This window comes from Zalophus californianus, chromosome 3 (genome assembly GCF_009762305.2).
Source record: "Zalophus californianus isolate mZalCal1 chromosome 3, mZalCal1.pri.v2, whole genome shotgun sequence".
NCBI classification, from domain to species: Eukaryota; Metazoa; Chordata; class Mammalia; order Carnivora; family Otariidae; genus Zalophus; species Zalophus californianus.
Window position 1 is genome coordinate 102,401,758 of NC_045597.1, and position 24,456 is coordinate 102,426,213.

The window sequence follows — 24,456 nt, forward strand, 5'->3', positions numbered from 1 at the left end:
TATTTGAAATTTTTCTTGCCTCTTGAGGTAGTCTTGTATTGCTGTAAACTCCTCTGTTAGAACAGTTTTTGCTGCATCCCAAGGATTTTGGACCATTGTGTTTTCATTTTCATTTGTCTCCATGTATTTTTTGATTTCCTCTTTGATTTCTTGGTTGAGCCATCCAATGTTTAGTAGCATGTTATTTAGCTTCCATGTATTTGTGTTCTTTTCAGAATTTTTCTTGTGATTGATTTCTAGTTTCATACCATGTAGTCAGAAAAGATGCATGATATGTTTTCAATATTTTTCAGTTTACTGAAATTTGTTTTGTGGCATAACAAGTGATCTGTTCTGGAGACTGTTTCATGTGCACTTGAATGTATGTTACACTGTTTTTTGAAAGAATCTTCTGAATATATCTGATAGGTCCACCTGATCCAATGTGTCATTCACAGCCACTGCTTCCTTGTTTTCTCTCTGGATGATCTATCCATTGATTGATGATCTGTGCATCATGATCTATCCATTGATTACCCATGTAACATTGGAGTGTTACAGCCCCGAATTATTATTGTATTACTATCAATTTCTTCTTTGATATCTCTTAATAGTTACTTTATGTTAATTTAGGTATTCCTGTGTTGGGTGCATAAATATTTACAATTGTTATATCCTCTTGTTAGATTGTTCCCTTTATCATTATGTAGTATCCTTCTTTGTCTCTTGTTACAGTCTTTGTTTTAAAGACTATTTTGTCTTATGTAAGTATTGTTTCCCCAGCTTTCTTTTCACTTCCATTTGCATGGTAAATGTTTTTGTATCCCTTAACTTTCAGTCTGCATGATTATTTAAGTCTGAAGTAAGACTTTTTTAGACATCACATACATGGGTCTTGCCTTTTTTTTTTTTTTAAGATTTTATATACTCGTTTGTCAGAGAGAGAGAGAGAGAGAGAGCAAAAGCAGGGAGAATGGCAGGTTGAGGGAGAAGCAGGCTCCCTGCTAAGCAAGGAGCCTGATGCGGGACTTGATGCCAGGACCCTGGGATCATGACCTGAGCCAAAGGCAGATGCTTAACCAACTGAGCCACCCAGGCATCTCAGGGTCTTGCTTTTTTTATCCATTTATTCACTGTATGTCTTTTAGTTGGTACGTTTAGTCTATTTACATTCAAAGTAGTTATTGATGGGTATATACTTACTGCTATTTTGTTAACTTGTTTTATGGTTGTTTTTGTAGTTCTTCTCTTTTCCTTTCTTTTCCTCTCTTCCCTTGTGGTTTGCTGGCTTTCTTCAGTGAAATGCTTAGATTCCTTTCTCTTTATTTTGTGTATCTATTGCAGGTTTTTGACTTGTGGGTACCATTAGGTTCATATATAACATCTTATGCATATAGCAGTTTATATTACATTGATGTCAATTTAACTTTGAACCTGTTGTAAGAGAACTAATTTATAATCCCCTCCAACCCACATTCTATGTATATGATGTGATATTTTACATCCTTTTATTTTGTGGATCCCTTAAACGCTTTTTATAGATATAATTTAATGTACTGCTTTTGTGCTTTAACCTCTGTAATGATTTTATAAATGATTAATCCACTACTTTTATTGTGTTTGTATTTACATACGAAATTTTATTCTTTCATAATGTTGTTACTCTTGATTATGGCATTCTTTCCACTCAAAGAATTCCCTTTAATTTCTCTTGTAAGTCTGGTTTAATGGTGGTGAAGTCCTTTAACTTTTGTTTGCCTAGAAAACTCTCTCTCTTTCTATTCTGAATGATAATCTTGCCAGTCATAGTGTTCTTGTTGGTGGTTTCTTTCCTTTCAGTACTTTGAGGTATATCATATGACTCTGGCTTGCAAAGTTTCTGCTGAAAAATCAGCTTATAGTCTTCTGCGATTTCCCTCCTAAGTAACTGTTTTCTTTTCTGTTGCTGCTTTTTAAATTCTCTCATTATCACTGCTTATAATTACTAAGTATCTTGGTGTGGACCTTCTTGGGTTGATTTTTTTGGGGACCCTCTGTGCCTTCTGGATTTGGATGTCTGTTTCTTTTGTCAGATTTGGGAAGTTTTCAGCTGTTATTTTTTCAAATAAATTTTCTGCCTCCTTTTCTCTCTCATTTCTTTCTGGGATCCCAATAATGCAAATGTTATTACACTTGATGATGTTGCTGAGCTCCCTTAACCTAGTCTCATTTTTTCTTATTATTTTTTCTTTTTGGTTTTCATTACCCTGTCTTCTAGGTTAGTGGTCTGTTTTTCTGCATCCTCTAATCTGCTGATGCCTTCTAGTATATTTTTCATTTCAGTTACCTAATTCTTCATTCTGACTGGTTTTTTGTTTGTTTTTTCTCTTTGTTGAAGTTCTCGTTGAGTTTGTCCATTTTTTCCCTCAAGTCCAGTTAGTATCTTTGTATCATTACAAAGTATCATTACTTTGAATTATTTATCCAGGGATATTGCTGATCTCAGTTTCACTAGCTCTTCTTTTGCGATTTTTGTCCTGTTCTTTCATTTGGGACGTATTCTTATCTCCTCATTTTGTCTAACTCTCTGTGTTTGTTTCTGTGTATTAGGAAAGTCAGCTATGTCTACTGATCTTGAAAATAGTGGCCTTAGGAAGAAGGGTGGTGCCCTGTAGCACAATGTTTCCTGTTGACCTGAACCCGGTTCTTCAGGGTGTCTCCTCCGTGGGTTGCATGTGCGCTGCTGCTGTATCTGAGCCACATTTGCCTTCAATCCTCTTAGCTGCAGTGGCCCACCTTGCATGCTGTGGGCAGGATTTAGTCCCTGTGCTGTTTAGGGCGACTGTGGGCTTGTACCTGGGCAGTGTCAGCAGTCAGACCAGATGCCTGCCCTCATCCAGTTCACTGGGTCTACAGTGGCACTGCCCCGCTGGGTCCCCTGAGAGGTTTTTGTAGGTAGGTGGGGCCAGCAGTCAGACCAGATGCCTGCCCCCAATTTGTCTGGCATGGCTGCAGTGATCCCAAACTACAGGGCTCTCTTCTTGTGCTGCCGCTTGAGAGCTTTTTGTTGGTGGATGTGACTGGCAGTCAGATCAAATGTCTGCCCCCAGTCCATCTGCTGGGGCTGCAGTGAAACTAGTTTGTGTGGTTATCTTCCCTTCTCCCCAGGACAGCAGTCACTTTGGAGTGCCTCCCATCCCTGTCCAGGCTGCTTGCAGGATGTAATGCAGCAGGAGCCACTTAGGAGGGTTATTTACAGCTTTTAAAACATCTGGAAATAAGGCAGTGAACAAAATTATGTTAATATGAGCTTCTTAGGAAATATATTTTCTTTCTAAAGTGCTTGACATTCTTGTTTTTAATAGCTCCACTAATGTTTTAAGAATATGCTACCAGGGGCGCCTGGGTGGCTCAGTCCTTAAGCGTCTGCCTTCAGCTCGGGTCATGATCCCAGGGTCCTGGGATCGAGCCCCGCATTGGGCTCCCTGCTCCTTGGGGAGGCTGCTTCTCCCTCTCCCACTCCCCCTGCTTGTGTTCCCTCTCTTGCTGTCTCTCTCTGTCAAATAAATAAAATCTTTAAAAAAAAGAGAGAATATGCTACCAGTGTATTTATGCTACTTCTGAATGAAGTACTAATATTTAGTCATTGTTCTATTTTCCAAGTCTTTCAAATCTAGAACTTCATGTTCTCCCAACTCTTCTACTTCTACTCTTCCCCACAGGTATTATTCATTTTATACTTTTTTCTGACATTTTTTTTCCCATAAGTCCAAGCTCAGATGTCTACCTCTGTCAGGATTAATTTCTCCCTCCTGCTTTCATAAGTCCTATTTATACTACTATTCTAATATGGTGTCAGGGCTAAGCATACCTAATTCAAAGATAGGGACCTTATTCATCTTCATATCACCCACCAGTCATATCCTGGGTTTACAGCCCACTACGCTCTGTTACAAATGATGAGGTGCTGGAGTCACATGTTTTAGATTTCATGTTATGTTGTCACATTTTGAAAATGTGCACGATGTTTGTGTGGAGATACACTATGACATGGATATTGATTGGGATTAGGTTGCGTTAGGGAATCTAAAATACCATTGGAAACTTACCGATGCAAATTCCATAACGCAGTATTCTGTGACATGGAATCTATAACTATTTATTGAGAGTTTTTGCTGTCAGATGTTTTTTCATAAGAGAATTTTTGGGCTGGGAGGCTCCAATGTGAATCTCCAAAAATTAGTGAATTTAAATAAAGGAAATTGGAGCCACATTTGTCCATAAATTGGCATTTTTTTTCAAAGTTGTATTTCAAGATAACATAACTTTGAAAGTATTTTGAATAAACTACAAAAGTAGTATGAGAAATAGTTGAAGTTCCTTGGGTGGATGTGACTATATAAGTCAAGGTATTTTAAGTCAGGTTATGTTGCAGCAAATTCTGCCAGGTTTCTACATTGTTCTTTTCAATTATAGTGGATTATATTCTTACAAGACCATTGTAAGTTACTTTTCCAGTCTATAAAGAGCTGAGCCCAAATTCTGACACTGTGGTCTATGCTTCTGTATGTGTATGTTCTGAGGTAATGTTTCCAACACAAGAAAAGATTGTATCTTCACATCCCATTTCCATTCCTGCCCTTTATGTTCCTAGGAGTGGAAATGTGTCAATTGTATGCTTTGATGGTGTTTGGAATTTAGAGCATGAATTTGAAGTACATGTGATTTGTTAAACTGAAAAGAGGATTGACTGTTAATTGTTAGACTAAAGGGCAAGAAATAAGCCTCCCCTTGTCCTTTATCAGCCTACAAGTTTAAGTATTACAGAAAATTCATTCACAGAAAAGTTGAGAAAATAGCATATCATCAATCAGTTCATTACTGACTAGGATTAGAATATAAATTTTTTGTACAAAGTTAGATTACTCAGAAGTCATTTGTAACATGGCCATAAAGCACTATTGCCATAGAAATAGCATAATTTTACAAAACCCTTCACGTTTAACTAGTTCACTATAACTGAATTTTTACTTTGTTGGTGTTAATATGTTGTTTAGTTAACAAATATGCTTTGTATTTCTATCTTTAGAGAAGGTTAAATGCTAGATTTTATTCAATTATTTAGTCATTGAGCAGAATCATTGAGACTTAAAGGCAACTACACTGATGCTGTTGTCTATAGTCAAATACCTGAGATACGATCTTTGCCATTTCTGTTGCTTTAGGGATTAATAAGGATAGAAATGAAAACTGATATTTATAGGATAGTGAAATATATTTATGGTATCACTAGAGAAATCATTGCACTGACGTTTAGTTGTGGGAGTTTGTATAGGCAATACTATAGTTTGGTTCATCTTTGTAGAAACTTTTTAAATACCCTGAAGCTGGATGGTTATTTTTATCTGGTTTCTTTTAAAAAAAGAAAAAAAATGATTTCTGGTAACTTCTAGCAATTTACATAAGTTTTGAGATAGTTGGTTTACCTAAAGGAATCCTCTTGGGGTCAAGAAGCAAAATACAATTCCTATTTTCTTTTCTTTTTTGTTTTTTTTAATACAATTCTTACTCACTACTCAAAGCTTATCATTGTCGGTTCTTACTTAAATAACTGATGAATTCACTTGGTAAAAGTAAATGTATACTCTTAATTTACTCCTTAAGTTACTAATAGTGCCTTTAGTTTAAAGAAGAGTTGTCCCTTAGGTGTCTCATTTGTGACTGCAGTCAAATTAATCTCTTTCAGGATCTGTTTCTCTGTCAAGTGACCTTAATAATATAATAAGGAAATAGTCTAAAAATTTGCTAAATTACTCCATTTTCCTTGTGCCTTGACACATTCCTAGTATAAGGATTCCTATTTTAGTATGACAACCATTATATAAAAGTGATTCTCCTCTCTCCTACTTTTGGTCTTCAGAAGGGCCAGCTTCCTTTGCATGCACCCTCTGATGTAACACAGGGCCCTGTGTTTGGTTTAATGTTCTGCTATTACCAACTCAAAATTCTCAATAATTTTTAACAAGCAGCCCTGCACTTTCCTCTTGCCCAGGGACCAGGAATTATGTAACCAGTACTGATACTCAGACACTAGTTGTTGTAATAGATTGTAATATACACTGAAAAGTAATTGTCTGTAAACCAAGTCTGTGACCATATAAATTTCCTCAACTATAAAGGAAATCTTTGTACACAAATTTTATTTGAATGTATTTTAAGCGGAGAAAAATATAGCTGGGAGTTACCGATACAGTAAACCCTTTAAATGTTAGCTCTCATAATAGAGGGTTTTTAAGATTTGCTGTTTTAACAGAATTTTGTCATTTCAAAACACAAAAGTATTTGCTTAAAACACAAAAACATTTTATTAGATGAAAAAATAAATTCAAAGCGGGGTTTAACTCACTGTGCCATTACAGGTTATCAAGTTATACCCAACCACCAGCAAAACTACCAAGCACTAGTTGGAGTTCAGCAGCCCCAGAGTCAGAGCCTAGTTGGTGGCCAACCCAACAGCATTGGAAATCAGATCCAAGGAGTAGTCATCCCATATCCTTCAGTGCCATCATACCAGGTATGTTGTCATGATTGCCATCTTTGGATGGAGGAGATTTTGAATAAATAAAATGCATAACCACAGTTCATCTCCTCTCTTTTTTTAAATATAGGGAAAATGCTTTTGTGATCTATAACTTTATAGTCTTAAGAGTTTTATTAGTTATAGCAGCTTTGTTTTATCCTCATTGTATTGCTTTATTCATTCACTTTTTAAATTTTTATAAATAATTGTGAACTACAATGTTAACCACATTGGTAGTAGCAAGTAAATTTTGTTTGGCATTGTCTGTGTTTCCAATGATATAAGTATATAATAAGCAAGTATCTTACTCAGTTCTTCAGCTTCTTAGAAAGTTTCTTTTGAGGAAAGAGTGGAATGAGAGGGAAAATAATGGTAGAGGTAGGTACCTAAAAGAGTGAGGTAGAGTACAAACTATAAATCAGTGTTTACAGAATAGAGAAGAATGTTAAGTTTTCCATGCTGGAACTAATCTTTTTCCCCACCTCACTCCCAGAAAAGAATGGCATATCACATGTTTAAAATGTTGTGTATTTTAATTTATAGTTCTAAAGTAGAAATATCTATTGTTTCATAAATAAGTCAAATATATCTAGTATAATACGGCACATTTTCAGAAATTGTTTTACCCTTCCTTCATCTTTCTGAAAAACTTGCAAGTGACTTTGTTTTATTAGCTTCATGGTTTTCCATAGCTGAGCCTAATGTTAAAAAATCAAAGACCATTTTCATTCATCTCAACAAGGTAAAGACAATCTAGTTAGGAAGATAAATGTACATATAAACAAGTTGATGATAGTGCACAGACCCATAACTAAAGGGATTATGAAGTAGAGCCATGAACAGATTAGAGACTTAAATGTAGAAGTTCTCTGGAAAGATAAAAACCTTTAATTAGCTCTTAAAAGAAAATTATGGGCATTAATTGGTTAAGAAGAAATCCTGGGGATGGGGAAGGATATGAGTAAAGGTGCTAGCATATTTCACGTAATTCCAGAAATTTTAAATTGAAGTTAAATGTAAACTATGGAATTGTCAAGGACTAGTGAGTACTAAGATGTATCTAGTAAATATTTATATATATATGTCTAGTTTTCTAGCTTCTTGATAATAGAAAGCAACTAAGGAAAAAAGAAAAGATTAATCATAGAACTAGGTTTTACATCTTTGTTTTCTCTCCCATCCCCATGCTTCTTCCTTATCCTCTGTGCTTGAGCCCAGGCACATGGTACTGCCCATTCCCTTCTTCTCCATAGCTAGACATTAGAGAAAATCAGTACCAGGCCAGGAACTCTCTCCTGTCAAGGACCTTGGTTGTGCTACCTAACCCAGTACATTGAGCACCTGTTAGATGTCTAGGCACTGTGGAAATAAGATCTGCCCTTTATCTCTAGGGGCTCACAGTCTAGTGCAAGTAATATAATTTTTAAATAAATTACAGACTTGTTAGTGTAGTTTTTGTTTTTTTGTTTTTTTAAGCTAGATACTGGAAATGTGTCAGAGCTAAGACAGTAATTACAATTTCTATAGCATACTTCTTTATAAGTTATAAATCATTTCTCAAGATATTTTATATACTCCTCGTACTGGGTAAAAGACTATGAGAAGGATAGCCCTGTAGAGCAATTAGAGCCTGTTTTATAATCCCTACTACCTCTGGTAGAGAGGCTGAGTGGGAATAAAATGCTGTCCAAAAAATAAGTCAGAAAAATCATCTGTCCTCAGTAGACTATTTGGTGGCCATATGTCTCAAATACTGTTCCCTCTCTTTTGCTACTTTAATTTTTCTTTACTACTAGTTGTAGATTTGTTCTATAGTTTAAATCATCTAGATTAAACTGTGTTGTTTTCCCTGGATCTGCTTTGAGTATATATTAACTTAGATACAATCAGAAATAATAATCTTAGAATGTTATACTCCCTTAGTAGGCAAAAAGACTGATATATATTATGTTATACAGAGTTGGATAAATCAAACCAGTAGCTTCCTATTTGCAATAATTGAGCCAAATTCAAAGTAATTAAGGGATTACTGTGTACTTTGAAAAGACTAGTTTGCATTTCAGAAGTTAATCACCTTCTAAATCATGGAAGCCAGGTATAGAGAATAATGAAATGGTTAAAGAGCTGAAGTTCTGGAGCCAAAGGGCATAGTTTCAAATATTAACTTCCCTACTTACTGGCTCTACACCCTTGGGCAAGTTACTTAACCTCAATTTCCCCATCTATAAAACAGGGGTGAGTGATAAAAGTACCTTCTTAAGGTTATTAGGAAGACTTAATATTATAACACACATACAGTTACTAGAACAGAACCTGATGCATGGTGGTAAATAAATACTTAGTAATGTTAATTTGCATTATCATCACTATTCCTACTATTATTGCTACTGCTGTTGCTAACATCATCATCATCATAACTATCAGAAGCTTTTATATTGGCCTTATTTACCAAAATCAGTATAATCCACCTGAAATGTTGTGGCACAAGAACCCATTACAGCAGAACAACAACAACAGAAGAGTCCATTGTGTCTGTGGTTTCTATTTTAGAAACCAGAGACCTGAAAAATCCATTGTGTTCATGTGGGTTCTATGTAGATAATATAGAAAACAGAACTGAAAGATACACTGTTCACCAGATGTCTACTCTGCTAGATCCTGCAAGTAGAGATTACAGTGGAGATAATGCCTCCCATGAGATGGAGGTAGCATCTCATTTTTTCACATAAGGAGCTGTTGGGCCTCACAATAGTTAGTCATTTGCCTAACGTCACATAGTTAGCTAAAGGATGAAACCAGTACCACATCTAGATATCTTAAGCTCTAAAACTCACACTTTCTGGTCCAGTTTATCTCACTGGTGCCCTACCTGAGTTTTATTTAGCTCTGTCTGAGATGTGCTGTATTATTTACTCTTTCCATGTCAAATGATCATGCTTATTTGGAAACCATTTCTTTTTTAAAACAACTTTTACTTAAGGATGTAAGTCACATTTTATTTTTATAATCTAATGCATCTAGCCTATTGTTTAATTGATAAATGCTAGCCAAAAACAAAAGCTGGCTGAAAAGGACAGAAATAAAGTGGTAGTACTATGGCTAACTTATCATGACTATTGGCAGTTTAGCTTATTCCTAGAGGTTGATACTGGAAAATTTTATGGAGGCTGGAGACGTTATCATTTGCAAGATTTTGAAGAACGTTTTTCCCCTTAAATTGTCTTTCAAATTCTAGGTTTCACTGCCTCAAAGTTCTCAAGGAATTGCCCATCAGACTTATCAACAGCCTGTTATGTTCCCTAATCAGTCTAATCAAGGATCTATGCCCACAACAGGAATGCCAGTTTACTATAGTGTCATTCCGCCTGGCCAACAAAATAATTTAAGGTGAGTACAACTAAGAAACCTAATCCTATAGCTGCTCATTGTTTATCAGATCCTGATCTGTTACTAATTTTAAAATTGACTAAGGAGCATGACCTGAAATCATTATCTAATATAGAATAGAAAAAGTAGGATACAGTCTCCTTTTCTCATAGTTTTTCTAACAAAATCAGGATAAGCCAGACATTTCATATGTAACCTAAAGAAGAGTCACATCTTTTCTCATGTGCCTAAAAGTAGGCCATTCTCCTCTTAGCCAAATGGAATAGTAGTTGGCCATGGACCCTGGAGTTGGAGCATTTACTATTTAAGATTTTTGTAGGAGTTGGGGGAGAATGTACTTCCTGTATATAACCTCAGCAACAGAATTTCTTGCTAAAATTCAGGCTCTAGGGAACTCATTTTTCATCAGTAAGAAGGAGGCATATAGGAGAAGCAAATGATAGTAGCTCTAGATAAAAGCAAGTCATGAAGCTACTTCTTTAGCTACTTCAACTTAAGCTTTTCTGATAAGCCGAATGTGATACAGAGTAATCTTCCTTTGAATTGGGTAACTTTAGTCCATTACTGAGAAAGTATTACAGGGGCTCAGTGCACTTAAGCATCTGCCTTAAGCTCAGGTCATCATCTCAGGGTCCTGGGATCAAGCCCCACGTTGGGCTCTCTGCTCAACAGGGAGTCTGCTTTTCCCTCTCACTTTCCCTCTGTTCTCTCTCTCTCAAATAAATAAAATCTTAAAAAATAAGAAAAAGAAAAGAAAACAAAATACTACAGTCTTTCATTTATTTCATGACATCCCTGTAAGTTGCCAGAGGGACTACAGTGCTCTTTTTAAGAAGGAGGACCTATGTTCTAATTGCTGATAAGAGATTGACACTGGTTATGGTTACAGATAATGGTATTTAGGGGTGAGAAAGTGATTGACAGACTTGCTTCATTGAATCTCCTTGGGAGAATGGAAACTTTTCATTTTATTTGTTATCAAACACACACACACATACACATAGGAACTCACATATTTCCTCAGCCTTGGTTCTCATTTTATTTGTTGTCACACACGCACACAGGACTCAACATACTTCCTTGCCCTTTCCAGCTCTGTGGTGTCACAGATTGAAGAGGCCCAGGCTTTTTAAACAGTGAGTTGGTTGTGAATCATAGGCAACTTTGGAGTTTTAAATTCTAATGAGCCCCAGCTCTTTAAAGGTAGAGGGACTACACAATGAAAATAGAAATGTGTACTGTGTTAAATTTCCCATTTGTTGTTTTAAGTTTAAAATCTCTAAATAAGGGGAAGATACTCCCAATCTGAGCCTCTTTTTCCAATTTATGTAAATTTGGGGTCTGTGATGCCAGTTCAGGTTTAGAAGTGTCAGAAGCAGAATTCTGTGCAGGTGAGATAGATGGTGTGAAAATGGCTGGGTTATCTGCTTCTTGAACCAAAGTATAACCTTTTATCTGAGAGAAAATTACCAAAGAAATCATTCCAGTGTAGAACAGAGGCTAAGAGAAGTTGGTATTAATACAGTGACTTGTTCCAGATCAAAAGACACCTGTTTTTATAAGTTAACTTGTGTAGACCTACATGCTGGGTAGAGGGGCTTTCTTGAAGGAAGATCAAGCCTAAAAGGACCTATATAAAATGACTTAGACTTTAAACTTTCCCGTGTTTGTTATATTTATCAATACCTTAAACAGAAACAATCTTGTCCCCTTGATTTGCAAGAGAACTGACCCCAGGAGTGTGTGTGAGAGACAAAGCTGTGAGAGCACAGCTTTGTACTGTCCCCCCCACATTCAACTTTAAGTATGACAGCAGGATCTAAAAGCTGTCATAACTATACTTTGGAAAGAACCGTACCAACTTTTAGTTCCTGGGCCTGCTTCTGCAAGAAAATAAAAATTTGGTGAGCTAGCCTTGGCTGGAGGAATAGCTTGGAAGCCCAGCAATTAAATGAGAAGTGAGATTCCCCTCCAACTTGAATCTTAAGAAAAAGTTTTGGGAATTACTCACAGGTTAGGGCTGTGACCTAAGTGAGTCAAAGAAATTTGAAATAAGCTAGCTGTTACTTGACAGTAGAGGTTATTACTATGTAACAAACTAGCATTGATCTCTTCCAACTACCAATTACTAGTGTGAGAAGTGGAATGAGTTGCACATAAAGCAAGAATGTATATCCTGGGGCGCCTGGGTGGCTCAGTCTGTTAAGTCTGCCTTCGGCTCAGGTCATGGTCCCAGGGTCCTGGGATTGAGTCCCATGTTGGGTTCCTTGCTCAGCAGGGTGCCTGCTTCTCCCTCTGCCTCTGCCCCTCCCCCTGCTCGTGCTCTGTCTCTCTCTGTCTCTCTGACAAAGAGTTAAAATCTTTGGGGGAAAAAAAAAAGAATGTGTATCCTGTCAGACTTGTATTCTGGTACCTTTTATGCTAGTTATTAGGTAGGAATACAAGTCATACAGAATTAATTAAGGATACCTTTGGGTGAAAAACATTTCTAACTAATGTTATTTTATAAAATACAACAGCATTCTTTACAGAAAATTTTGTTTCTGATTCTGGGCAATATTTAATAAGCAAATTGCCATATATTTCAGATTTCCAACTTAAAAATCAACTGTTGGCATTTATTAACCAGATCATTACCATCCAAGGGCCAATACTATAGAGACCATTCCTTCATAAATCTAGATTTACTAGCTTGTATAAATTATATTTTATCTTACATATTCCACTGTGTTTACACACAGAGCAGAGGTTTGTCTGAATATTCCAGCATCTAGAACAGTGTCCAGCCCAGGATAGAAGCTTGGTAAATGCATATTGAATGAACACACTTCCTTAATGGTAAAGCCAACTTACACATATGTATTGGTACATATATGTTATTCATTCTTGTTTATGTAGAATTATTGGCCTTAATATTACTATTTTGTTTCTATAACCTCTATATACTTTTTAAATTTTTCATTAATTTTTTTACTACAAAATAAATGATGCTTGTTGACACAAGTTAAACAATCAGTACAAAAATGTGTAAAAACAAAGCTAATCATCATGCCCCACTCTGCCCTCACCTCCAGGTAACCAGTGTTCATATGATAGTATGTGCATTCTGTCACATTAGCCTCCTGACCAAACAAACATATACACATATAAAATACACATATATTGAAATTAGGTGGTAAATTCTAATGAAATAGACATTATCTTGCATTTTTTCTTTAATAGTGTATTGTGAATATCAGATTAGTAAAATTCCGTCTAAGACATTCTCATTTTGTTTTTTTTCTCATTTCTTCACAAACATAATTTTACATAAATGAAATCGTGTCATGCAAGCAGTTTTCTATTGTTCTAACTTCCTTCTCTCCCCCAACCCTTTCAATGAAATCATTCCCCATATACACACATGCTGGGTAACCCATGTTTCTGTCCTGGTTTATATCCTTCCTCACTTTCCTCCTTGTACCTAATCACATGCTAACATAAATAATGGGTATGGAGACACAATTAAGATTAACACAGACACAAAATGGAATTTATAAATAATTTTATTTTTTTTTTAAGATTTTATTTATTTGAGAAAGAGAGTGAGAGAGAGAGCACATGAGAGGGGAAAGGGTCAGAGGGAGAAGCAGACTCCCTGCTGAGCAGGGAGCCCAATGCGGGACTCGATCCTGACACTCCAGGATCATGACCTGAGCCGAAGGCAGTCGCTTAACCACCTGAGCCACCCAGGCGCCCATATAAATAATTTTAAATCTGCACTGTCTACAGCTTGGGTTTTTTTTTAATACACAACCATATGATGTTTGAAATATGATGAGAGAATTTAATCTTTCAAATTTAATATTACAAATGCTACAGTAGATTTTTTTCCTGTAGCTTCATGTGTTTATTTTATGACACTGTGCTTGTAATCTCTGCCATTTTCCCAGGAGTCCAAATGTATGCATTATTCCTTGAGGCTCTTCATCTTGGAATCTAACTGATTTGATATCAGGTTATGAAATGGTCTAACTTAGGTACTTTTTTAAATAACTGAATCTTGTGCCTTTAGTCATTAATTGATGGGGGGGCACGATATGGTTAGAAGATGAGCTTTGGAATCAAACAAAACCTGACTTCAAGCCTTTGTAACTTTAGGCACGTTACTTAGTCTTTTTGCACTTTGGTTTTCTCATTTGTAAAATAAGAACACCTTACAGGATTGGTGTGAGGAATTCCATGTGTAGGACTTTGTGTATGAAAATTATTCTAAAATATATACTTGCCTGTGTTCTTAAGTAGAGGACACTAAAAATAGTTAAACTTTTTATTGCTGATTCAGAGCCATAATCCTGAGCATGTTGGAGATATTTTCATGTACTTTCTAAAATTAGGGTCTTTCTTTGTCAGTTATTGTCAGTGTAAGTGCTCTAAATCTGCAATGGAGTTACCAGAACTAAGTTTTTAAAAAGAAAGGCTGTGAGTCAGATGCTGAAGGGCTCTACTTTGAAAAAAGGTTGTGATATCTTTGAGGAATTTGTGACTTCTGTTTTAATAGTTCCATGCCTTTACTGCTTACCTGGTTCCGAGCTGTCTTCCCTGTTATTGTGGTGGCTGCACACTTCCCTGAAAAGCAGTAAGAAAGCTGGAAGAAACCATAGAATATGATTAGTCTTTCCTTGAAGCAGAAAGTATTTTTGAGTGTTGTTCCCATGTGGACTAAATATAGTAAAATGTTCATTTGTTTTCTGAATTATTTGTGTTTTCTATGTGAACAGAATCTGTGTATTTGTTCTTTTCTGGTAATGCCAAGTCAAGACTTCTTAAAAGACACTCCATTTTGTAGATTTAAGAAAATTTATCTCTATTTACTTCACTGAATTTGAAACCTGTATTTTTGCCAAAACATTAAGCTGAGGAAAGAAAAAATATATTACATTATCTCTTCAGAGTCACTTACATAAAGAGAGATCTGTAAAGTTGATCACATTGTGCATTTGTATTTGCAAATTTGTGTATTCCCTATAATTCATTTGTAATCCCAAAATAGATATTTGCAGGCTTTTTCAGTCATTTGCAGATATGCAGAGAACAGTGAAAAATTTGAGTCACCTGACGAACACATTTTCAGCTGAGGTCAAACAGGTTGACACTCTTCCTCCTTACTTCAGTTCTCATACTGTAAATATTCTTTTCAGCCTGTTTGGTGCTACAGTTTTGGCATTTTTGTGCTATTATTTGGTGATGTTGCTGCTTAAAATGGCCCCCAAGCATAATACTGAAGTTCTAGTGTTCCTAATCACAAGAAGGCTGTGTGATGTGTCTTATGGAGTAAATATGTATGTTCTGGCATAATTATATTGTTGTTGGCCATCAGATTAGTGTTAAGGAATCAACAATGTGGCATATCCAGAAAAAGAAATTCACCAATCTGTAGGTTGAGATTGCTCCAGAAAATGCTAAAGTAACATCTAAAGTTCATGATCAAGCTATGGAAAGGATGGAAAAGCAGATAAATTTGTGGATTTCTGGGATGACAACCAATAAAAAAAAAAACCATAGTGACAACATTGTTCTAAGGCCAAAACCAAAGAGATTTATGGTCAAATTACTCTGGGTCAGGAAAATGTTAAAGCCTTCTCAAGTAACGTTTCATTATAAAGAAAAACTGCATGTAATTAGTTATTGTAAGGAATCTATGTTAAATAAAATATCTTTAAACAGAAACACACATAAAAACAGGTTATGTATTGAACAGTTGAGGATGTTGTGACCAGAGGCTCTCAGTAACCTAACCCTGTATTTCCTGTAGAGACAATGGCTCGGTATTTGCTAATTCAGTGTTCGTATGACTTTTAGAACATAATTGTCAGGAATAACAAGAACCAGCTGAATCTTATGCCTCATACTGTGTTAGGTATCATAAACGCATGCAGAATGCAGTAGTAATATAGAGTTCATATTGTTACTGAGTTTTGATTATTACTACTGCTAAAGCCTACTTCATCTTAGTAAAGCATGATGGTCAAGTAAAGACTATAAAATTTGACAAATCTGTAGCCTTTATTTTTCAGAACACTAAAAAGTTTGCCTTCCTCTCTAATGCCAAAGACTCAATCCAGCAAGAATTCATATATTTAAATATATTTAGATAAGGAAGAAAGATAGGACATAATCCTTGTCCTTAGGGAGCTATAATTTTTTATGGAAAGCTAAATTTATACATAAGGAACAAGAAGAAAGTCATACAAAATGCATATAAGGAAGAGATAATTAGAGGCACTTGGGTGGCTCAGTCGGTTAAGCTTCTGCCTTGGACTCATGTCAGGATCCCAAGAGTCCTGGGACGGAGCCCCACATCAGACTCCTTGCTCAGCGGGGAGTCTGCTTCTCCCTCTGCCCTTCCCCGCTGCTCATGTTCTCTCTCTCAAATATATAAATAAAATCTTTAAAAAAGGGGGGGAGGGATAATTTGAGAGTATTAAAATATGTATAGATACTAAGCATTTTGCTAACCAAATGGTATATAACCATATTATCGTTTGAGCCCTACCTGTCTGGTCAACATTTCTTCACCTTTAGTTTCATTCCATCTAAAATGGTGTTTTTAGGGGCGCCTGGGTGGCTCGGTTGGGCAACTGCCTTTGGCTCAGGTCATGATCCTGGAGTCCCCGGATCGAGTCCCGCATCAGGCTCCCTGCTCAGCGGGGAGTCTGCTTCTCCCTCTGACCCTTCCCCCTCTCATGTGCTCTCTCTCTCTCTCTCATTCTCGCTCTCTCAAATAAATAAATAAATAAAATCTTAAAAAATAACTAAATAAATTTAAAATGGTGTTTTTATTCCAGAAAGCTTACAAATGCAGATAAAACCTTTCTTCCAAAATTATTTCTTGTCATTTTACTTTTCTAGAAGCTTGTCCTCAGAGTGTCCTCTGAAAAGAGTAAGAATGTGTGTTTGTTTTTATTTTACATATAGACTGTGAAACACGGAAAAGGTTAACCATAGAATTTGACCTAAAGGCCTTAACTCTTCAGGCCTGATTTCTAGCACCCTACCTTTTAACGGATCTACCCGTGATTCCTAATCTTTTTTTTAAATTTTTTATTGTTACGTTAATCATACATTACATCATTAGTTTTTGATGTAGTGTTCCATGATTCATTGTTTGTGTATAATCTTATCGGCATGTTAGAATCACGTATAGGGCTCTTTTAAAAGTACTGGTCTTAATCCCTAGTTCTCCACATTCTCCTTTCACTGGCATGGGCCTGAACATAATTTTTTTGAAGCCCTCTGGCAAGAAGCCTTGAAGCCTTCAGGCAACAGGAGTTAAGACCCATTCACCTGCACCTAACCAGCCCTTCTCTTCATTATCCATAGACATGAGCTGTGTGTAGCCATAACCCAGTAATATTTTACACATTTGCAAGAAATTTATGTCTGTCACTGTTTATTTGCAAACTTTCATCCAAGACCCAATGTTTGAAGATAAAACTGTGTAAATTACCCCATACCAACAAGTGTACTCAGTTTTAGATGGAAGGTATATGTCAAACTCTGAGCTTACAGGGTCGGCATCCAAACATTCTTTATGTTTTTACTCAATGGACTGTAATGAGCTTCATTCCATTACCAGATTATAAGAAGAGAAGATTTCTGTAAGAACAATGAGACTTTGTTTTGAAAATGTCTTCCTTAGCTTGAGTTGCTTAGCAACCTCTTTTTTTATTTTTGACAGAGGTTCCTTATGCAGAAAAATAGAATTTGAATTATTATTTTTACTTTCCGCTCAGCCTTCCAGTTATCACTGAGGCGACTTTGTGTTTAGATTGTGTTGTTATGTATACTGTGAAGATTTGGCATAGCCTGATACACGTTACATGTCTTGTCACTTTCAGCAAGCCATATAGTGGTCAGAGAAACTAGTTTTACAACTAACTGTAGGATTTCTCTCAGTTTTTGGTGTGGAGAGAAAATTAATTCCATTCCTACAGTGTCTTCAAAAGTGGGAAGCTAGTGGATAAATCTTCAAAATGTCCTCATTTTTGATGGGTTTTTTCCTCCTGTTTTACCTTTCATTTTTCATTTTTATCTTGAAACTCAAAAGGAGAATATATACCTTTGTTTTTGATCTGTCATCTCAAAGGGTTAGCATACACAGAGAGAAACTTGAAGAGATTGTAACCTCTATTTTTCAGAACTTGATAAAAAAATGCTTCACAGTATCTTTATGAAAGGAAGAAAAAGAAAACCTACTTTTAAGTCTTTTCCCTTTTTCCTCCCCACAGTATATTTTTCCCCATTTTTATATTCTACTATTCCTGTGGTATCCCCTTTGTCCTACTTCTGGAACCTGCCTTGGATTCACTTTATTTCTCCTAAACTTCTGGTTTTGCATTTTAATTTTTTCATTTGCCTCAGCCATCCTTTGAAATAATTGTCGGTAACAAAGTGGCAGTCTGAGCCATATCTTTTAGTGAAGTTTTGCTTTTGTTGTTGTTATTAACAAGGAAGTTAACACCTAGCCGAGAGAAATAAAATAACTTTTGGAGCTAAAACATTGCCTTTCCATAACATTCATTTTCTCTTCAGTGAATATAAAATCTTCTTACTATTTTTGTAGGCATGAATTTATCGCAAATTCATTAGTAAACTAAATTTTACTGACAAAAATGATATTAAATAGGAAGGAAAGAGGGTGCTATAGCTATTTGATTTTTTGTAAATTCACCAAAATGACTGTAGTAATATTTTAGATTAAAATAATAGTACTTAATAGATACTTAAAGAATTGGGAGGAGTGGTGACCTTTCATGCAAAAATCTCTTCATTTTATACATAAGTAAACGGACCATACTTGTGGCCCTCCCTCCTTCTCTCAGTGGATATCTGTAACAACAGAAAATATTTCTCCTACATCTGTATTTTGTCTTAAAAATAGTCTTTTCTCTATTTCTCATTATATATGATACATAGTCATTGTAGAAAATTTGAAAATATAGAAGAATTACAAAGTGTGAAAGAGGAAATCAACTATAGTCTCACTACCCAGAAATAATTACTGTTAAATTTTGGTGCAGGAGCACCTGGGTGGCTCAGTCAGTTGAGTGTCTGCCTTTGGCATAGGTCATGATCTCCAGGTCCTGGGATCAAGCCCCACATCAGGCTCCCTGCTCAGTGGGGAGTCCACTTCTCCCTCTACCCAACCCCCCCAACTTTTGTGTGTGCTCTCTCTCTCTCTCTCTCCCCCTCTCCCTCTCTCACTCTCTCAAATAAAATCTTAAAAAAAAATTTGGTGCCCTTCTCAAGTCATTTCTCAGTGCACACATAATATGTAAACTTTATTAGGAATTAAATGTTTAAACATTGTATTTTCTGTATTTTTAATTGTATTATTCATCAGCTCTGGTTTAAAAATTAAACAATATAAAAATACGTAGAGTAAAATTTTCAAATTCTGCCTTACCCATTGCCCTTTGTGCAAAGCAATTACTATTCACCAAAATAATCACTGTTTAGACTTTGGTATGTGCTTTCTAACACTTCTACTACTTTTAAGTAGACATGTAAAATAGTTGTGGTTTGAAAAGAGAGCATCACCATTTTTGTTTTCGAGGAAAAGAGATTAGGAATGTTTTTGTTTGTTTTTACTGTGAATTTTTTTTGCATATGTGGAATTATTTATATAAATGTTTTATTCTGCAGCTTTTTTTTTTCATTAAATGTTGCTTTTGAACATCTTTCCACAGAGTATTTGAATTTTTCCTTTTAGGTTAGAATGGAGAGAAACCAGCTTGTAAGAGGTTAGGCTAAAGAATTTGTGTTTTAGACTTTTAATAATAGCAAAAAATGTGGTTTCTGAAGTATGAAATTGATGTAATAAGGTGTTTGTTTTTATTTGTTTGTTTTTTAATTAGTTCATAGCAATTGTTGAGATACATTTGAATTCAGTAGAGACCACAAGCATCAAGTAGCAGGATCTCTGGTTGTGGTGGTCCCAGTAGGAAAGGGATACATTTAGGTGGCCCTTTGAAAGAAGATACAAATATTTGGTGATACTGTGAGGATTAAAGAAAAAAATTCAGATATCTTGATGGAAAATGTTTCACTAGCAACAATAGAATGCTAGGGTTGGAGATTAGTGTACTTATTACTTGAATATCATTTACTTAAAAATACCTACTAGAGGGGTACCTGGGTGGCTCAGTCAGTTAAGCGTCTGCCTTTGGCTTAGGTTGTGATCCCAGGGTCCTGGGATCAAGCCCCACATTGGGCTCCCTGTTCGACAGGAAGCCTGCTTTTCCCTCTCCCATTCCCCCTGTTTGTGTTCCTGCTCTCGCTATCTCTCTGTCAAATGAATAAAAATATTAAAAAAAAAAAAACTAGATCTAGGATCAACAGACTTCTGTAACAGGCCAGAAAGGAAATACTTTAGGTTTTAAAGGCAAGAATATAAAATTGTGGCTACTATTTTAGGTATTTATATAATAATAGAGAAAATAAATTTCCAAGGGCACCTTGGTGGCTCAGTAGTTTGAGCATCCAACACTTGATTTTGGCTCAGGTCATGATCTCAATGTCCTGAGATCGAGCCCCACATCGGGCTCCCCACTCAGTAGGGAGTCTGCTTGTCTCCCTCCCCTTGTTCATGTGCTTGCATGCTCTTTCTCTCTCTCTCAAATAAATAAATACTTTAAATCAATAAATTTCCAAAGAAATTTTATTGACAAAATTCAAAATATAGCAATAATTGAGCATAGTTTTTTTTTTTTAATACAGGCCTATTAATGAGAATAGAATTACTTTAGATAGGGAGATAACATTTCATTTAATTGGGGCTCAAAGTGAGTGATCTCTATCATCAAATTGATTGCAAATATTTATCAGTAAAAACCATTCTTGGCATGTGGGCTGTTCAGAAGCAGACATTGGATCATAATTGGCCCAGTGGCCATAGTTTGCCAGTACCTATTCTAGATGATTATTAGCCAGCAAAAAAGACCAACAGGAAATGGTCTGAAATGAAGGCTGATCATATAGGAAAAGAGGGAAAGAGAAGCCAACATACAAGGAGATTTCAAAGATTAACAGTCAGGTGTTGTTGGGGAGCATGAAAACCACTAAGAGGGAAAAGACATTGGATATAAGAACCTGGAAGGTCTGCAACCCTCCAGACAATATGTAGTAGATTAGAGAACTCTGAAAAGGAAATCACAAGTTTAGACAGTTCATGAAGTCTTGTGTATGAAGGGTCCAGAGTATTTATTCAAAAATAGATACTACTATTTTGAAAGATAGGAAAGAACTTATATAAAGGGAAAATTCTGATTAAAAAGTGTATTTTTTTAATTTTATTTATTTATTTGAGAGAGAGAATGAGAGAGAGAGTACATGAGAGGGGGGAAGGTCAGAGGGAGAAGCAGACTCCCCGCCGAGCAGGGAGCCCGATGCGGGACTCGATCCCGGGACTCCAGGATCATGACCTGAGCCGAAGGCAGTCGCCTAACCAACTGAGCCACCCAGGCGCCCAAAAAGTGTATTTTTTAAACATTAGGGGAAAAGAAAATCTCTTAATCTCCCCTGTCTACCTTTTGAATCATTAGATTTTCACTACTTGCTTCACCATGTACATTTTAAGTTTTTCCAAATTGTTTCTAAATATCCACAGTGACATTCTGCACAGCTCAAGATTTTGAATGGCATTCCATTTTATTTGGTATTTCTTCAGGCCATAGGTAACCTAGATAACATGCAGTCCCCTGAAATAGGCCAAGTTTAGGAGGCAGAAGAGGTTTGTCTTGGAATGCCCGTCTGGCCCCATGTATTTTATATTACGAATAGTTCCGGTGGCTTGGGAGTGTGCTGACTTTGTATTTTACTTACTGCTGTTGGGAACGATATGTGGCAAGTTGATGAAATGATCTTAAAAATCTACATCCTCTTTTGTCTTCCATTTCTAGCCAAGATGGGGTCTTAGGGACTGAATTTATCCTCCTACCTTAACTTAAAAACCAGAGAAGTATATGAAACAAGTTTTCTTTAAACAGGGAAGGACTATAAACCCTGAGAGAAGAACATAAAATGAGTCATCAGTGCCCCAGCTTGCTGCCTTGAGAGAGTTTCCCAGCTACCACACAGGGAGGAGTCCCCAAGAGAGCCTCTCTCTAAATTAAGGAGATGAGGTTAGGAGTGCAAGGAAGCCAAGGTGGCTGGAGTTTACAGGGCAGAGTGCTGAAGAGAAGAGGCTACCAAGAAAAAGCTGTGGAGATCTACAGAGGGACACTTTTGAGTCTAGTTGATTTCTGCTTGGTGCTTGTATGTGCAAAAACCATACAGGGCCAGGAACAGGACAGTCCCTGGAACTCACACAAGGACAGGAATATTTTATAGTCCTAGCAGCCAGAATGTCAAAACTTCATAATATATGAGGCATTGAGTAGAGGACCTGAAAGGATGTTATCTCAGTAGTAGGGGAACATTAGTCCTGGATTATAGGCTGCTCTGGTCATGCCTAAAGAAAAGAAGGACTCAAAAGGATTAATTTGTTTCTAGATAACTGTGACCCAGAACAAAGCTCAAAAATACTGTTAAAAAATACAAGAATACTCAACACTCAACAAGATTAAATTTGCAATGCCTGACATCCAACCAGAAATTACCAAGTATGGAAAGAAATAGGAAACTAAGGCCAATCATGAGAAAAAACAGTTAATTGAAACTGATTGTGAAACAATGTAAATATAAAATTCAGGAGAAAAAATAAGAATAGAGCAGCAGTGCTTTTCAAGGGGCCTAATACTTGTGTAATTGGCATCCTCAAAAGAGAGAAAAGGAGAGAACAAAAAAATATTTGAATAAGTCATGGATGAAGTTTTTTTAAATTTGATGAAAATTATAAACCCACAGTTTCAAAAAGTTCAACAATCTCCAAGCAAAAGAAGCCTGAAGGAAAAAACTTCTAGAAAAGTGGTAAAGAGAAAATTATAAAAGCAGCCAGAGGAAAAAAGACATTACATATAAAGGAACAAAGGTAAGAATGGCAGGACACTTCTTGCTTGAAACAATACAAGCTGGAACACAGTGTCACAACATCTTTATTTGAAGTAGTGAAAGAAAAAAATCTAGAATTTTATACCAGTAAATATGTTTTTCAGAAACAAAGGTGAAATGAAGACTATTTCAAATGTACCAAAACAGAATTAATAATCACCAGCTACTTCCACTGCAAGAAATGTTAAAGGAAGTCTTTCAGATATAAAGAAAACTGTATCTGGTGGAAACTGGCCCGGTACAAAAGTATAATAAAAATTAAAAGTCAAGCAGTATACTGCTCAAAAAATGAAATATCTTAGGACTTGTGGAGAATATATCAAGAATTCTCAAACCTTGGTCAAAACAAAAACACACCTTGGGAAGCAGTTTGTTTAAAAAGTTAAACTTGCTGTGTGACCCAACTGTTCCACTTCTAGGTATTTAATCAAGAGAAATGAAAACTGGGACCAACCCAAATGTCCAGCAACATCTGAATGGATAAACAATTTGTGTTATATTCATCAATGGCATATTATTTAGCAAATAAAAGAATGAACTATTGATATATTCAACAACATGGATGAATCTTATAATTATCCTGAGTGAAGAAAAGCCAGACAAAGGTATATACCATATGATTCCATTTATATAAAACTCTAGAAAATGCACCCTAATCTCTTTGGTGACAGAAAGCGGATCAGTGTTTGGCCAGGGAATGGTTAAGGGGGAGTTGATGGGGAAGAAAGGAGGGAGGTACTACAATGGGGCATAATGCAATTTTGGGGGTTAGTGAAGATTTCATGGTATATACATATGTCAGAACTCATCAAGTAATACACATTGTGTGCAGTTTATTTTCTATTCAGTTATACCTCCATAAAGCTGTAAAAAAAAAAAAAAAGATCTTGGTCTCCTTTTCTAGAAGTTTGAGCAAAGACTAGTTTTATTTAAGACCGACAGTCAGTTGAGTGTCCAACTCTTGATTTCATCAGCTCAGGTCATGATCTCAGCGTTGTGAGATTAAGCCCTGCATTGGGCTGTGCACTCAGCAGATGGTCTGCTGGAGATTCTCTTTCTCCCTCTCCCTCTGCACCCCCCACCCGTTCACACACTTTCTCTCTCTCTCAAATAAATAAATCTTTAACAAAAAAATATAAAAAAAATAAAATGAGAAAAGCTGCAAAACTAAGAAATCTTTAAAATCAGGAATTTTTAAGGAAACATACTACAGAACATTAAACAGAGGCATAAAAGTAGACTCACAATAATTGATTTTAAAACCTTTTACAGAATCATTTTGAAGATGAATTTTTTTTAAAGATATTTATTAGAGCGAGCATGGGGGGGTGGCAAAGGGAGAGGGAGAAGCAGACTCCCCACTGAGCAGGGAGCCCAATGTGGGCATTTATGCAGAAAACAAACATTGAGAGAAACTAAACATCTTGTGATGTTGAAGATGTGCATACCTAAGTCTGTGGTTTAGCAGTTTTGCTACTAGGTTTATACCTTAAAATAGA

At 36.1% G+C, this 24,456-nt stretch overlaps 1 protein-coding gene across 11 annotated transcripts in view; it reads left to right on the forward strand.

Moving 5' to 3' along the window:
• The window catches only part of R3HDM1 (R3H domain containing 1), a 198,699-nt gene that overhangs the window by 139,047 nt on the left and 35,196 nt on the right, over window positions 1–24,456 (forward strand). For all 11 annotated transcript variants that reach the window (XM_027588758.1, XM_027588759.1, XM_027588757.1 and 8 more), the window contains 2 exons: window positions 6,378–6,532; window positions 9,774–9,925. In XM_027588758.1, coding sequence (XP_027444559.1) covers window positions 6,378–6,532; window positions 9,774–9,925 — 307 coding nt within the window. The remainder of the gene's footprint in view (window positions 1–6,377; window positions 6,533–9,773; window positions 9,926–24,456) is intronic.